The sequence below is a fragment of the Neoarius graeffei genome, chromosome 16 (genome assembly GCF_027579695.1).
Source record: "Neoarius graeffei isolate fNeoGra1 chromosome 16, fNeoGra1.pri, whole genome shotgun sequence".
Taxonomy (NCBI): Eukaryota; Metazoa; Chordata; class Actinopteri; order Siluriformes; family Ariidae; genus Neoarius; species Neoarius graeffei.
The window spans coordinates 1,064,804-1,080,500 of record NC_083584.1 but is presented as its reverse complement, the minus strand read 5'-3'; the positions used below and the strand labels follow the sequence as shown (position 1 = coordinate 1,080,500).

At 43.1% G+C, this 15,697-nt stretch overlaps 1 protein-coding gene across 1 annotated transcript; it reads left to right on the top strand.

The window, feature by feature from the left end:
• Positions 1-1,607: 1,607 nt before the first annotated feature.
• On the top strand, positions 1,608-7,603 carry LOC132899870 (olfactory receptor 10J4-like; the record flags this gene model as incomplete). Its single annotated transcript, XM_060941924.1, has 2 exons — positions 1,608-2,515; positions 7,588-7,603. Coding segments are annotated over exons 1-2 (924 nt in total), but the record flags the coding sequence as incomplete, so codon positions are not given.
• Positions 7,604-15,697: the final 8,094 nt, after the last annotated feature.

Here is a 15,697-nt window from a genome sequence, read left to right as displayed (position 1 = left end):
AAGCCGCCCAAACACTAGTAAGAAGCCCGGTGCCAGGTAGCCCCATTGATGAGGCCAAGCGGTCCCCGTCTCACGTATATAAAACCATGGATGTATAAAGATAAAACCATCGTAGCCTGACTAGTGGGGCTAGGTGCCAGGTAGCCTGAACACCGCCTAACAGGGCTTACATGTAGGCTAGGTGCTAGGCTACATGTATAATTTGTCATTTATCTCACATACGATATCTTTAAACTTTTGGAAAAGTTACCTGAGACAAATTGTTCGCCACACAAACGCGTGTTCAGTGGGCTGCCAATTCTCTCACCTGATCGCCGCAATCCACTTTTCGTGACACTGTCGATCGGCCGGGAACCTATGGAACGTTAATCCAGGTTTATCCCCTCTTCTGTTGTGGCAGCTAACTGCACAACATGTATCAGGCATTCTATGATAAAAGTAAGCGATGAAGATGGATATTACAAGCATTGTTTTCTGATAAGCATGGCTTTGTTTGACCTCCAAAATGGCAGCGTAAACAGTATCACGTGACCCTATGACATCAGGTCGAAAACCTCTATTCGTCAAACAGAACTGAGGAAGCCTTTCGGATGAGAGGTGAAAAGTTTTCAAGAATCTTCAAGCAAGTCCAGTTGCTCTCTTCTACCAACCACAGACTATAAAATAAAACTATTTCTTATTTACAACTTATGCTGTTTGTCAGGTTGCAGGCACTTACAGATGTATGTGAAGGGGAGAGCGGGGAACGCAAACTGGCAGACAAATCCCAAATGCTAGATGAAATCGAATTCGAGGGACAGGCAGGGGTTGATCAATCAGCAGACAGAGTAATAAGGGCAAGCCTACTACATAAGACAATGACAAGGCTTGGTATGACAGGTAAGACACTGAACAATACTCCACATCGGGTATGGGAGAGGTGTTTATATAGCGTGGGCTGATTAACCAGGAAATGAGTGACAGGTGTAATAAATAGACAGGTGATAGAGAGCACTGTGGTTCTTGGGTGTTGTAGTTCAGATCGGCCATGTCTGTAGTCTGACTGGAAGTGGCGCTCTCTATCGCGTTATGAACACTGTTAAACTGGCCTTTAAATATCATTGGATGAAAAAGGTAAATGTAATAGGATGTAAAAAGCAAAAACAGTTTAAAAGTAAAAAAGAAAAAGACTAATACAATTATATATGAAAGAAAAGCTGATATTCTTTAAACACATAGTCCAATAAGTCCAATACTAGTCCAATAAGTCTAATACCACTTTGTAAAAATGGTTCAAAAGACATACACTTGAATTCAAAAATACATTCAAGATGTGTATACTCTGTAGTGTTTTAAGGAGAATGGCATTAAAGACTACAAGAAACAAGGTTTTTCTCATTTAAACCATTAAAATTATTGATAAGCCAGATGTATGAGATTAAATAGCTGGAAGGCAAGAAATTTCATTTGAGATGCTCTCAGCAAATCACTAAGGACTGTGAGCCTGGATGAGAAAATATAAAGGTCCATGAAGTCGACTTCATCACCACAGCTGTGGTTTATCTTTGTCTACACACTGCTCTCTGAATGACTGCTGTAAAATCACATGGATTACTTTTCAGAAATTAATGGATTATTCTACCAATTTTACATATTTATCACTGGAGGGACATGTTGAATTAGAGAATTACAGATATATTTATTTTATATTTACACTCATTGTCTATATGATGATTATCGGCTTTAACATCATCATCATTTTTGTCATATTCAAAAAGAAACGTTTCCATGAGCCCATGTACATTTTCATTGCTGCTTTGCTTTGTAATTCTCTCTTTGGATCGACAGCTCTTTATCCTAAACTGCTCATTGATTTACTGTCTGAAAAACAAACTGTATCTTTTAAAGAGTGTTTATTTCAGGCATTTTGTTTGTACGCATATGCTGCATCAGAGTTCATGCTGTTATCAGCGATGGCCTATGACAGATATGTGTCCATCTGTAATCCATTATTATATGCAAATGCTGTAAAAATGTCCACTGTCAGAAAGCTCTTATTTTTATCATGGTTTTTGCCTTGTTGTAAAGCTGGTGTTGCTGTTATTCTCGCATCCCAACTTCCACTGTGTAAATTTAATTTGAACAGAACATACTGTGATAATTTTTCAATTGTGAAATTAAGCTGTAAAGAAACATCTCTTAATAACATATATGGACTTTTTATTTTTATCATTGCTCTGTTTCCTCCAGTAATCTTCATACTTTACTCTTATATCAGGATACTCACTGTGTGTTTAAAGAATTCTAAAGATTTCAGAAGAAAAGCTTTACAGACATGTTTACCACATCTTCTCATTTTTATTAATTTTTCTGTCAACGAAAGTTTTGAAATTATAAATAACCGATTAGAATCAAAACAAATTCCGCACATTATGGCCATGATCCTGTCACTTGAATATGTACTTATTCCTCCTCTGTTTAATCCTGTAATATACGGATTAAAATTGCAGGAGATTTATAATGATGTTAAGAAAATATTTCTATGTCAAAAAAGAGTATAAGTTTCTTTTTAGATACTTCCTTTTCTCTTGTGATTAAGATTTTATTAGAATTATATAACTATGGGGCGGCACAGTGGTTAGCACTGTCGCCTCACAGCAAGAAGGTCCTGGGTTTGAGCCCAGCGGCCAACGTGGGCCTTTCTGTATGGAGTTTGCATGATGTTCTCCCCGTGTCTGTGTGGGTTTCCTCTGGGTGCTCCGGTTTCCCCCACAATTAATTGGTGGCTCTAAATTGACCGTGAGTGTGAATGGTTGTTTGTCTTTATGTGTCAGCCCTGCAATGACCTTGTCTCCAGACTTGACACCTCTCACCCATAGTCAGCTGGGATAGGTTCCAGCTTACCTGTGACCCTGTACAAGATAAGTGGCTACAGATAATGGATGGATGGATGGATGGATGGATGCTGTAACTATGATGAACACCAAAGTTAAACCATGACTAATATTCTCACTTTCACTCTAATGAAACCTATTCCAGAATTTCACATCAAATTTTCTCACTTATACTTGCCAAAATGCAATATTGCAATGAAAATAGTCTTTGTGTGTCAGTAAATATTTTACATGTATAATATTTCATGTATCTCAAAAAAGTAATTCCAGTCAATCCCTGATGTAAACTGCTCTCCTGTGTTCCCCTGACCAACCAAGGAATCCCACTAACAAGAATACCAAGCTTCAGGCATGATAAAATTTTTTGTAAAAGTGTATTGTAAAAATGCCCAGTCATTATTTCAACTTTTTTTTTTTTTTGCTATGAAATTCGTTTATCTGTTGCACTGACATCCTGACTTCAGCTGACTAAATATAATTTAAACAGAATATTCTGTCACAATTACTCAGTTGTTAAATTATGCTGGTGGGAAAAGTTTATGAATAACATATTTGGCTTTTTATTTTCAACATTCTGACATATCCTTGAGTGTTTTTCATAATCTACTTGTGTATCACGAAACTCTGTTTGTTGAAAGAATTCAAATTATTTCAGAAGAAAAGTTTTTCAGACCTGTTTACCACATCTTCTGATTTTCATCAAATTTCCTGCCATGCATATTTTAAAATAATAAAAAAAGAGACTTAAATTAAAACAAATTCCCCTCATTATGATCATGAGCCTGTCAGTTATTCCTTTGGTTATTCCTCATCTATTTAATTTTAGGATATAAAGTTGTGGTCAGAAGTTTACATACAGTGACATGAATGTCATATTGGATATGAACGTCATTGCAATATTTGGGCTTTCAGTAATTCCTTTGAACTGTTCTTTTTCTGTGGCAGAATGATTGTACAGCATACAGCTTTAATAATAATAATTTAAAAAATAGAATTTGGTGCAGAAGTATTAATTTTCTTTAGGCTTTCTGAAATCAACATAGGGTCAAAATTATACATACAGGGCCAAAAATTTGCATACGCTCACTTAAGATTATTAATTCAGAGGTGCTGAAACTTCCAAAATGTCTCTTATCTTGCCAAGGCCGAGGTCTCTTAACCTCCTGATAGTGATCATGATTGACTACAGCTGGTAGATTCTCTGTGCCTTCATAAAAAGGGTTTGTTTACAGCACTCATTGGATTGACCAATACACAAACTGAGAAAGTCCAAGGAGCTCAGTGCAAATCCGAGAAAGAGGATTACAGATATACACAACTTTGGAATGTCTCTTGGAGCCATTTCTAAACAACTGCAAATTCCAAAATCAGTTCAAACAATTGTATCCAAGCTATTCTGAGGTGTAGTCACTTTGCCAAGTCACTTTGCTTCAAGAAAACCCAAACTGTCACCCTCAGCTGAAAGGAAATTGGTTTGGATGGTCAGGAACAACCTGGGAACCACCATGGCACAGCCCTACCATGAACTGGAAGCTGATGGATCATTGTTTACAGTTCAGATCACCATGATCTAAGAAGCTGCTATCCAAGAAATAACCACCTGCTCCAAAATTGACAACTTCAAGCTTAACTAAAGTTTGAAGCTGACCACATGGATAAAGAAAAAGCCTTCTGGAGGAAAGCTGTATGGTCAGATGAGATAAAGATTGTGTTGTTTGGCCATAATGACCACCAAGTACAGAGGGACACTGTACCAGATGGTGGTGGTGGTAGGATCATCATGCTCTGGGGCTGTTTTGCTGCCAGTGGAACTGGTTTATTACACAAAGTGGATGGAATAATGAAGAAGGAGGACTACCTCAGAATTCTTCAGCATAAACCATCAGAAACTTGAACATGACTTGGGACTTTGGAGTTACAACAGGACAATGAACCCAAACATGCATCAGAGCTGGTTGTGGAGGATAAAGCAGGCTAGCATTAAGCTTAAAACAAGTCCTGACTTCAAACCTATTGAAAATATATGGACTGTGCTTATAATTCGAGTCCATACCAAGAAAAAGAAAATAACAATAATAATTTAATTGAACTCTACCAATTCTAGTCAAGTCAACTTTATTGTCAAATATGCTATACATGCTCAACATACAGCACAGATGAAATTTCAGTCCTCTCTGACCCACGGTGCAAAACTACCATGAAGAGTTGTGAAATATCCAACCAGAATTCTGCCAGAAGCTTGTTCATGGTAAACAAAAAATGTTTGGTCAAGGTGAATCTTGCGAAGAGACATTGTCCCCAAATATTAGGTGTGTTGTATGTATATTTGTGACCCTGGAAGTATAATTTGGACCTTTTGTTGAATTCAGTAAACCCAAAGAAAATTAAAACTTCTGCACCAATTTCTAGTGATTATTATTATTATTATTATTATTAAAAATGTATGCTGTACATTCTGCCACAGGAAAAAAAACGTTCAAAGATATTACTGAAAGCCCAAATATTGCCATGACATTCATATCCAGGATGACATTCATGTCACTGAATGTAAACTTCTGAACACTCTGTATAGATTAAAACTACAGCACATTTAAATAGTAGACACTGATAGTATCAGGAGCCTACGTTCATGAAAAAAAATCAGAAAATAAATCTTTCACGTGTATATTTAAGAAGAAGAAGAGGAAGAAAAGAAGGAAGAACCTCAGTAGAAACAGAGATGAATAATAATTTTTCCATGTTCACAATAATTGCTGTATCACATTATAGAGACAACATGCTAATATATTATGAAATATAGTATATTACTGCGATGACCTCGTGAATTGTCCTGGGTGTACCCTGCCTCTCGCCCATAGTCAAGTCAAGTCAAGTTTATTTGTATAGTACTTTTAACAATAAACATTGTCGCAAAACAGCTTTACAGAATTTGAATGACTTAAAATATGAGCTAATTTTATCCCTAATCTATCCCCAATGAGCACGCCTGTGGCGATGGTGGCAAGGAAAAACTCCCTCAGACGACATGAGGAAGAAACCTCGAGAGGAACCAGACTCAAAAGGGAACCGATCCTCATTTGGGCAACAACAGACAACATGACTATAACATCAACAGTCCTAACATAAAGTCAGATTCGTTGATGCTATAAACCCCCCACCGATGGAAACCCGAGCGCAAAACCGTTCATGACAACCGCAGTCCCAAAGTCAGCAAGTCAACTGCAGTCCCCAGCCACAAAAGCACCACTGCAAGAGTCCACAGCATCCTCCAGGCGCAACCACCACTGTCCACATGGGGCCGTCATCCACAGGAGCGATGCAATGAGACTCCAACGAGACACAGGGCACCAGGATGGATCAGGCAGGTCCGAGGAGCAGAAGAGGTTCAGCATCTCGATCCCAGGACCAACATGTAACTCAGAGGGACAGATTTTGGGGGGGGAGAAAAAAAAAACACACACAGGTTGTTAGGTATGCCCAATGTCACCAAAATAAGTAGGAACAGTATACATATTGCACTGAGTACAAGCAGGGACTCCGGCAAATAACTATGACAGCATAACTGAAAGGGGAGAGCCAGAAGGTAACACAGGCATGAGGGAGCCCCGGGACATAAAGCAGCAGCCACTACACCGTCAACAAACTCGAGTGAGCAAGTGAGTGGGGGACTGACAGCATCCATACATTCCAGTTTACCAAAACACTATGTCTGAGGACCCTCCAGATCTACACCTTTACCTCATAAACACTATTAACAAAAGGCTTGACGAAACAGATACATACCGTATGTTTTCAGCCTAGACTTAAACACTGAGACTGTGTCTGATTCCCGAACACTACTTGGAAGGCTGTTCCATAACTGTGGGGCTTTGTAAGAAAAGGCTCTGCCCCCTGATGTAGCCTTCACTATATGAGGTACCAGCAGCTAGCCTGCACCTTTTGATCTAAGTAAGCATGGTGGGTCATAGAGGAACAGAAATTCACTCAGGTACTGTGGTGCGAGACCATTCAGTGCTTTAAAGGTCAATAGTAGTATTTTATAATCAATACGAAATTTGATTGGGAGCCAATGCAGTGTGGATAAGACAGGGGTGATGTGGTCATATTTTCTACTTCTAGTAAGGACTCTTGCTGCTGCATTTTGAACTAACTGGAGCTTGTTTATGCACTTATTGGAACATCCAGACAGTAAGGCATTACTGCTTTCGTTCCCTCCAGGTTGGATTATTATCCAACCTGGAGGGAACGAAAGCATGAACTAGTTTTTCGGCGTCATGTAGTGACATTAAATTTCTTATCTTAGCAATATTTCTGAGATGAAAGACAGCTATCCGAGTAATCTTATCAATGTGAGTTTTGAATGAAATACTGGGGTCAATAATCACGCCGAGGTCTTTTACTGCTGCACATGAAGAAACAGAAAGGCCATCCAGAGTTACTGTGTAATCAGAAAACTTACTTCTAGCTGCATGTGGTCCGAGTACAAGTACTTCAGTCTTGTCAGAGTTAAGCAGAAGGAAGTTAATAAGCATCCAGTGTCTAATGTCCTTCACACATTCCTCAATTCTATTAAGCTGGTGTCTCTCATCAGGTTTTGCAGAAACATACAACTGTGTGTCATCAGCATAACAGTGGAAACTAATACAATGTTTATGAATAATATCACCCAGAGGGAACATATACAAAGAAAAAAGCAGTGGACCCAAGACATAACCTTGTGGAACACCAAACTTTACCTCAGTACATCTAGAAATATCAACTGTTAGGGTTTTGCTGGGATTCAAACCTGGTTCGCTGGTGTGATAATCCAGCAAACCCCCACTAGGCCACCAGGGGGATGACTCAAATGCAGAGGCATGAGGCGGAAGTAGAAAAAGTATCAAAAGGTTTATTTACAATATTTAGACTATATATAATCCAAGGCAAAAACAAAAGTATAATCCAAACGCTCAGAAGCTAACCAGGAAAAAAAAAAAAGTTCAAAGAAACAAAGAGCCAAAAAACAAAAAAAAGAAGAGGCAAAAATTCAAACACTCAGAGGATCCAAAATGGTAAACACAAAGTCCAAAAAGTTCAAAAGAAAGCAAAGTACAAAAACCACAAAGACACGGGCGAGGAAATCGGAACAGAGGTAACTTGAGCTAAACATAACAGCACAAAAACTCAATCTAGTGTACAATCCGGGATATAGGGATGATAGGCCCGACTTCACTCTCCCTGTTAGTGGCAGAGAACAGCCTGGACAGTGCGTCAGGTTTGGTGTTCTTGGAGCCGGGGCGGTACGATAGGGTGAAGTCAAACCGACTGAAAAACAGGGCCCACCTAGCCTGTCATGGGTTCAGTCTCTTGGCTTGCTGGAGGTACTCCAGGTTCTTGTGGTCCGTCCAAACCAGGAATGGATGTTGCGCTCCCTCCAGCCAGTGCCTCCACTCCTCAAGGGCCAGTTTGACTGCTAGCAGTTCTCGATCCCCCACATCGTACCGGGACTCTGCAGGACTCAGGTGGTGGGAGAAGTAAGCACAGGGGTGCAGCTTTCCTTCCGAACATTGAGAGAGCACCGCGCCGGCACCACTGTCTGAGGAGTCCACCTCCACGATGAATGGTTGGGAGGTGTCCGGGAGGACCAGAATGGGTGCTGTGCAGAAGCAGTCCTTGAGGTCTTTGAACACCTTTTCTGCCTGAGGAGACCAGACATAAGATCCACCTGTCCGTTTGGTGAGGTCCGACATGGGTGCTGCTACAGAACTAAAGTTCCTGATAAATTTGCGGTAGAAGTTAGCAAATCCTAAGAACCACTGAATCTCTTTGACGGACTTGGGAGTGGGCCAGTCCTGGACAGCCAGGGTCCATTTGGAGTTTGCCTGTCCATACAATAAAACCCCGAAAGGAGACCTCGGGAACATGAAATTCGCATTTCTGGGCCTTGGTGAACAGATTGTTCTGTAGCAGCCTCTGGAGAACCTGGCGGACATGGTGGTGGTGCTCCTGCATGGTCTTGGAAAAGATAAGGATGTCATCGAGGTAGACAAAAACATACAGGTTAATCATGTCCCTCAAGAAGTTGTTGATTATGGCCTGAAAAACAGCTGGTGCATTGGTGAGTCCGAAGGGCATCACCTGGTATTCATAGTGCCCAGATGGGGTGTTGAAGGCAGTCTTCCACTCGTCTCCCTGTCGGATACGGATGAGGTGGTATGCGTTCCGTAGGTCCAACTTGGTGAAGACGGTGGCACCAGTCTATGCGAGGGTTGTGGCGGGTAAGCCAAGGAAGGCCTAGAATCACTGGGAACTCTGGTGAAGGAATCAGGTGCAGGGATATTTCTTCCTTGTGACCTTGAGACTGGAGGAAGACTGGAGAAGTTACTTGGGTGACTCTTCCGTCACCTAAGGCTTGGCCATCCAGGGCAGACACAGACAGTGGGACTTCAAGAGGTGCAGTTGGGACATTGATACTTTGAGTGAAGTGAATATCCATAAAGTTTCCGGCCACCCCTGAGTCTAACAAAGCTTGACAACAAATCAAATCAAGTTTATTTGTATAGCGCTTTTAACAATAAACATTGTCGCAAAGCAGCTTTACAGAATTTGAACAACTTAAAACATGAGCTAATTTTATCCCTAATCTATCCCCAATGAGCAAGCCTGTGGCGACGGTGGCAAGGAAAAACTCCCTCAGACGACATGAGGAAGAAACCTCGAGAGGAACCAGACTCAAAAGGGAACCCATCCTCATTTGGGCAACAACAGACAGCCTGACTATAATATTAACAGTTTTAACAGGTATAACCCTCAACTGTCCTCATAGGGCCGTCCTTCACAGGAGCGGTGCGATAAAACTCCGACCAGACACAGGGCACCAGGATGGATCAAGCAGGTCCGAGGGGCAGAAGAGGCCAGCATCTCAATCCCAGGATCAACATGTAACTCAGAGGGACAGATTGGGGGGGGGAAGAGAGAAAGAAAACACAGGTTGTTAGGTATGCCCTAAAAATGAAAAGTATTAAATCTGTGTGGTAGACTCGCAGAGACGAGAGTCTTTACATCAGGCATCACACACAACAATGGCATCTTAATATGGTAAAAAATATCATGACCTGCTCTGGCTGGATGCTTGATTGGGTGATGGGAGCACACTCCTCAGCAATGATGAGATGCAGATGGGACCCTTAGGGCTGGCCAAGACAATTCAGTTACATTTCACCGGGTCTGGGACATGCGACAGAATGTCTGAAGGCCGATTCCCTGCAGGCTACGATAGCCAGTCGAGGTCTCCACCCTCTCCACCAAAAGATTTCCTGTTGACTCCATGTAACTCAGAGGGACAGATTTGGGGTGGGGGGGAGGGAAAGAAAACACAGGTTGTTAGGTATGCCCAATGTCACCTGAATAAGTAGGAGCAGTATACATATTGCACCGAGTACAAGCAGGGACTCCAGCAACTAACTATGACAGCATAACTAAAAGGGGAGAGCCAGAAGGTAACACAGGCATGAGGGAGCCCCGGGACATAAAGCAGCAGCCACTACACCATCAACAAACTCGAGTGAGCAAGCGAGTAGGGACTGACAGCATCCGTACATCCCAGTTTACCAAAACACTCTATGTCTGAGGACCCTCCAGATCTACTCCTTTACCTCATAAACACCATTAACAAACGGCTTGACTAAACAGATATGTTTTCACCCTAGACTTAAATGCTGAGACTGTGTCTGATTCCCGAACACTACTTGGAAGGCTGTTCCATAACTGTGGGGCTTTGTAAGAAAAGGCTCTGCCCCCTGATGTAGCCTTCACTATACGAGGTACCAGCAGATAGCCTGCACCTTTTGATCCAAGTAGGCGTGGGGGGTCATAGAGGAGCAGAAGTTCACTCAGGTACTGTGGTGCGAGACCATTTAGTGCTTTAAAGGTCAATAGTAGTATTTTATAATCAATACAAAATTTGATTGGGAGCCAATGCACTCTGTCCACAACAGTGGACAGACTCACCCCAGGAGATGGAGACCGGGATGTCGATTCCTTGGCCAGGTAGTCCGGGAGAGAGGGTAGGCCCCATCACAACCCTCCCTCGGCTGGATGGGGTGGTCCTTTTCCCGAGAGTTCAGGACATGATGCTCGGAAGTGACCAGGCTTGCCACAGTAGATGCAGCACTTGTCCCTCCTGCACTCCCTCTCAGATGCGGAGAGGCGAGTATGGCCCACTTGCATGGGTTCTGGACAGTCACTGGAGTAGGTAGACGGGCTCCAGGTAGAGGCAGGGAGGCCAGAGAGGCTCAGGACTTGGCGGCATTCTCTCATCCTGTTGTCCAGACGAGTAGAATGTGAGATCAGTGTTTCGAGGTCACTTGGGCATCCGATAGAAGCCAGACCGTCTTTGATGGGGTCAGACAGACCATGGTGGAAGGCTGACACCAGGGCAGTCTCGTTCCATCCACTTACTACTGCGAGCGTCCGGAACAAGATGGCATAGTCTGCGACGCTTCCCCCTTGCCGGATGGACATGAGCTTTCTGGCTGTGTCTTTACTGATGTCTGCTTGATCGAAGACACGCAGCATCTCCTCAGTAAATAGCTGGAAATCAGAGCACTCAGGTCCCTGTCTCTGCCAGATAGCAGTAGCCCAGGCTCGTGCCTTACCAGCTAACAAGGTTATCACAAAGGCAATCTTGCGGCGATCCATAGTGTAGGTGGTAGGCTGAAGCTCAAAGGTGAGTTGACACTGGGTAAGGAACTCTCAACATTCACTGTGCTTGCCGTCATACCTCTGTGGTGCAGGAAGGCTGGGTTCACGAGGTGAAGAAGACAGTATGGCAGGAGGCACTGGAGCAGGAGCTGAATCAGGCGGAGATGGGGGCAGAGAAGTCAGCTGTGCCAGAGTTCTCCCAATCTGCTGAAGCAGTACCTCGTGGCGAGCAAGGGTCTCATGTTGGCTTGCGAGAGTCCGTCCATGAGTGTCCATGGTGGATCTGAGGTGTGTTAACAAAGCCATCATTCCCTGAAGGTTGGCCGGGTAGACAGATGAAGAAGCCTCTGCTGAGTAAGTCATGACGGAGTCTTTCTGTTAGGGTTTTGCTGGGATTCGAACCTGGTTCACTGGTGTGATAATCCAACAAACCCCCACTAGGCCACCAGGGGGATGACTCAAATGCAGAGGCGTGAGGCGGAAGTAGAAAAAGTATCAAAAGGTTTATTAACAATATTTACACTATATATAATCCAAGGCAAAAACAAAAGTATAATCCAAATGCTCAGAAGATAACCAGGAAAAAAAAAAAGTTCAAAGAAACAAAGAGCCAAAAAACCAAAAAAGAAGAGGCAAAAATACAAATGCTCAGAGGATCCAAAATGGTAAACACAAAGTCCAAAAAGTCCAAAAGAAAGCAAAGTACAAAAACCACAAAGACACAGGCGAGGAAATCGGAACAGAGGTAACTGGAGCTAAACATAGCAGCACAAAGACTCCGTGACAAGAGGACTGAACACAGGGGTATAAATACACAAACTAATTAAGGACAGGGCGGGGCAGGAAACAGGCAATAAGACAAACACAAAACACAGAACACAGTGGCAACCTCTAGAGGCCAAAACAAACATGACCATACAAAGGAAATAACAGTGGCTTCTAGAGGCCAAAACAGTCCCAGTCCTAACATCACCATTTACATCAACATACTGATAGCAATCAGTTAAATAAGACCTGAGCCAGGAGAGGGCCGTTCCCTTAACTCCCACAACATTTTCTAGTCTATCCAGAAGAATGGAATGATCAATGGTATCAAATGCTGCACTAAGGTCAAGCAACACAAGCAGCGAGACACAGCCCTGATCAGACGCCAACAGTAGGTCATTTACTACTTTAACCAGTGCTGTCTCTGTGCTATGATGAGGTCTAAATCCTGACTGATACATTTCATGGATGTTATTCCTATGTAAACATAAGCATAACTGCTGTGCCACAGCTTTTTGAAGGATCTTGGAGATAAAGGGGAGGTTTGATATTGGCCGATAATTGGACAGCTGACAGGGATCAAGGTCAAGTTTTTTAATCAGGGGTTTGATAACTGCTAGTTTAAAGGATTTGGGTACATAGCCAATCCTAAGAAAAGAATTCATTATTTTTAGAAGTGGTTCAATTACTTCAGGTATTATCTGTTTGAATAGACGTGCAGGTAAGGGATCTAGTACACAAGTTTAGGCTTTTGATACCGAGATTAATGAAAGTAATTCAGTTTCTTTTAGGGGAGTAAAACTTTCTAATTGATGATCTGATACAGTTATATTGTTAACTACAGGGATACTTACGTTGTCTGACCTTAAATTAGTAGTCTGAATTTTTTGTCGGATATTCTCAATTTTGTCATTAAAAAGAAAATCATGAAATTGTTGCTACTACATACTACAGATGTGCATGTGTGTATCGTGGACTTCTCATCTCATCATCTCTAGCCGCTTTATCCTCTTTGACAGGGTCCCAGGCAAGCTGGAGCCTATCCCAGCTGACTACGGGTGAAAGGTGGGGTACACCCTGGACAAGTTGCCAGGTCATCACAGGGCTGACACATAGACACAGACAACCATTCACACTCACATTCACACCTATGGTCAATTTAGAGTCACCAGTTAATCTAACCTGCATGTCTTTGGACTGTGGGGGAAACTGGAGCACCCGGAGAAAACCCACGCGGACACGGGGAGAACATGCAAACTCCACACAGAAAGGCCCTCACCGGCCACGGGGCTCGAACCCGGACCTTCTTGCTGTGAGGCGGCAGCGCTAACCACTACACCACCGTGCCGCCCCGGAACTGAACTTATTTTTTTTATTTTGTATCATAAATATGAAAAAAAAATAGAAAATAATGCCAAAATTTATCTTATGAATCTCACAGATGTTGCATATATAACACATTGGGTTTATATATAAAATTGTAATATACTATATCCATCCATTCATTATCAGTAACTGCTTATCCTGTGCAGGGTCGTGGGCAAGCTGGAGCCTATCCCAAATGACTATGGGATCCTCCGAGCGATTGGGTTGCGCATGCGCATTCTGTGCTACGCACTTCCTGGTTCCCGAGTTGTTTGCAACGAGTCTTTTTTTTCCTCGAGTGTTGGCATTAATTGCTAATCTTTTTAAATTTTTTTCTACAAATCATTTTCCAGTATCCTCTTCATTTTTATTGTGCTGTCGCTTTCCTTTCGGCCTGTTCAGTGTGCTGAGTGCAGGATGTTTAGTCATTCTTCCTCGGTCGTTACCGATAGCTTTATTTGTGACAAGTGCAGATTAGTTAGCTGTCTGACAGAGAAGATTACAGTGTTAGAAGCGCATGTCCAGGCTTTAGAAAAGGCCAGTGAGAATGAGAACAGTGTAGTTTCTGTAGGGGAAAGTCTGGATGCCCTAGGTGGAGTTAGCCTGGATTTTCTCCACTTCCTGTCTGCTGTACGGAGACTGATGTTTTAGGAGCAAAGTGTTTTGGACATCCAGGGACTAGAAGGCGAAGATCTTGCTGACCTGGAGACAAAAAAGAGATAATGTGTCCAGTGATGAGGAGAGAGAGGAGAGCAGAGAGGATGCAGCAGATTCAGTGGGGAGATGAGCAAAGGATTCAAGCGGGGGGAAGAAGGTAGTGACTAAGGAGGCTAGAGAGGAGGGAGAGAGGGAGTGGAGGTTTTGACGGACTGTTACAGTGGGGGTAGGATGGGGGATGACGGGTGGAGGGGAAGAGGGAGGGAGAATGAAATGAAGTGGTGGTCAGACAGATGGAGAGGGGTAACTGTGGGATTTCAGGCAGAGCAGTTTCAGAGGAAGACCAGGTCTAGAAAGTTGCCAGCTTCATGGGTTGGAGGAGAGTTCAGCAGGGAGAGATCAAAAGAGTGGAGTAGGGGAAGGAAGGCAGCAGAGTGGGAGGCTTCAAGGTGGAGATTGAAGTCTCCCATGAAAATCAGTGGGGTACCATCTTCTGGGAAGGAGCTGAGTAGGATGTCCAGTTCATCAAAGAAACATTCCACAGGGCCAAGAGGGTGATAAACAACAATGACAAAAAGGCTGACAGGAGAAGAGACTGAAACAGATTGAAATTGAAAGGAGGAGATGGAGAGGTGGGAGAGTGGAAGAGGTGAGAATTTCCACAGCTGAGAAATCAACAAACCATTGCCACCACCATGATGACCAGACAGGCGAGTGGTGTGAGAGAAAGAAGAGGAGGTGGAGAGGGCTGCAGGTGTTGTGGTGTTGTCAGGTGAAATCCAGGTCTCTGTCAGTGCAAGGACGTGGAGGGACAGAAGGGAGGCATGGGCTGAGATGAAGTCAGCCTTCCATGTGACAGATTGGCAGTTCCATAGTCCAGCAGTGATCCAGAAGGTATCAATGGAGGTAGTTGAAAGGTAGATGAGGTTGGAGATGCAACGTCCTCACGGGGGGCCATAATGATGGAAGCACCTCTTGTGGGTGAGAGAACAAATAGGAATGGAGTCAAAACACGTAATGAGCAGGTTAGGGGAGATGTAGGAGCGGGGGAATTATTTTGCAAAGGAGCAACGCTGTGCGTTTCTTGAAACCACACTAAAAGCCAAGCTAATTAGCAAGTGAAAAACAGCTGATTGCTTGTGCAATCAAAACTGATGGGCGAATCCCGTCTAGTAGCAAACTAAGGCTACGTTTACATTAGACCGTATCTGTCTCGTTTTCTTCACGGATGCACTGTCCGTTTACATTAAACCGCCTGGAAACGCCGGGAAACGGGAATCCGCCAGCGTCCACGTATTCAATCCAGATCGTGTCAGCTCTGGTGCTGTGTAAACATTCAGAATACGCGGATACGC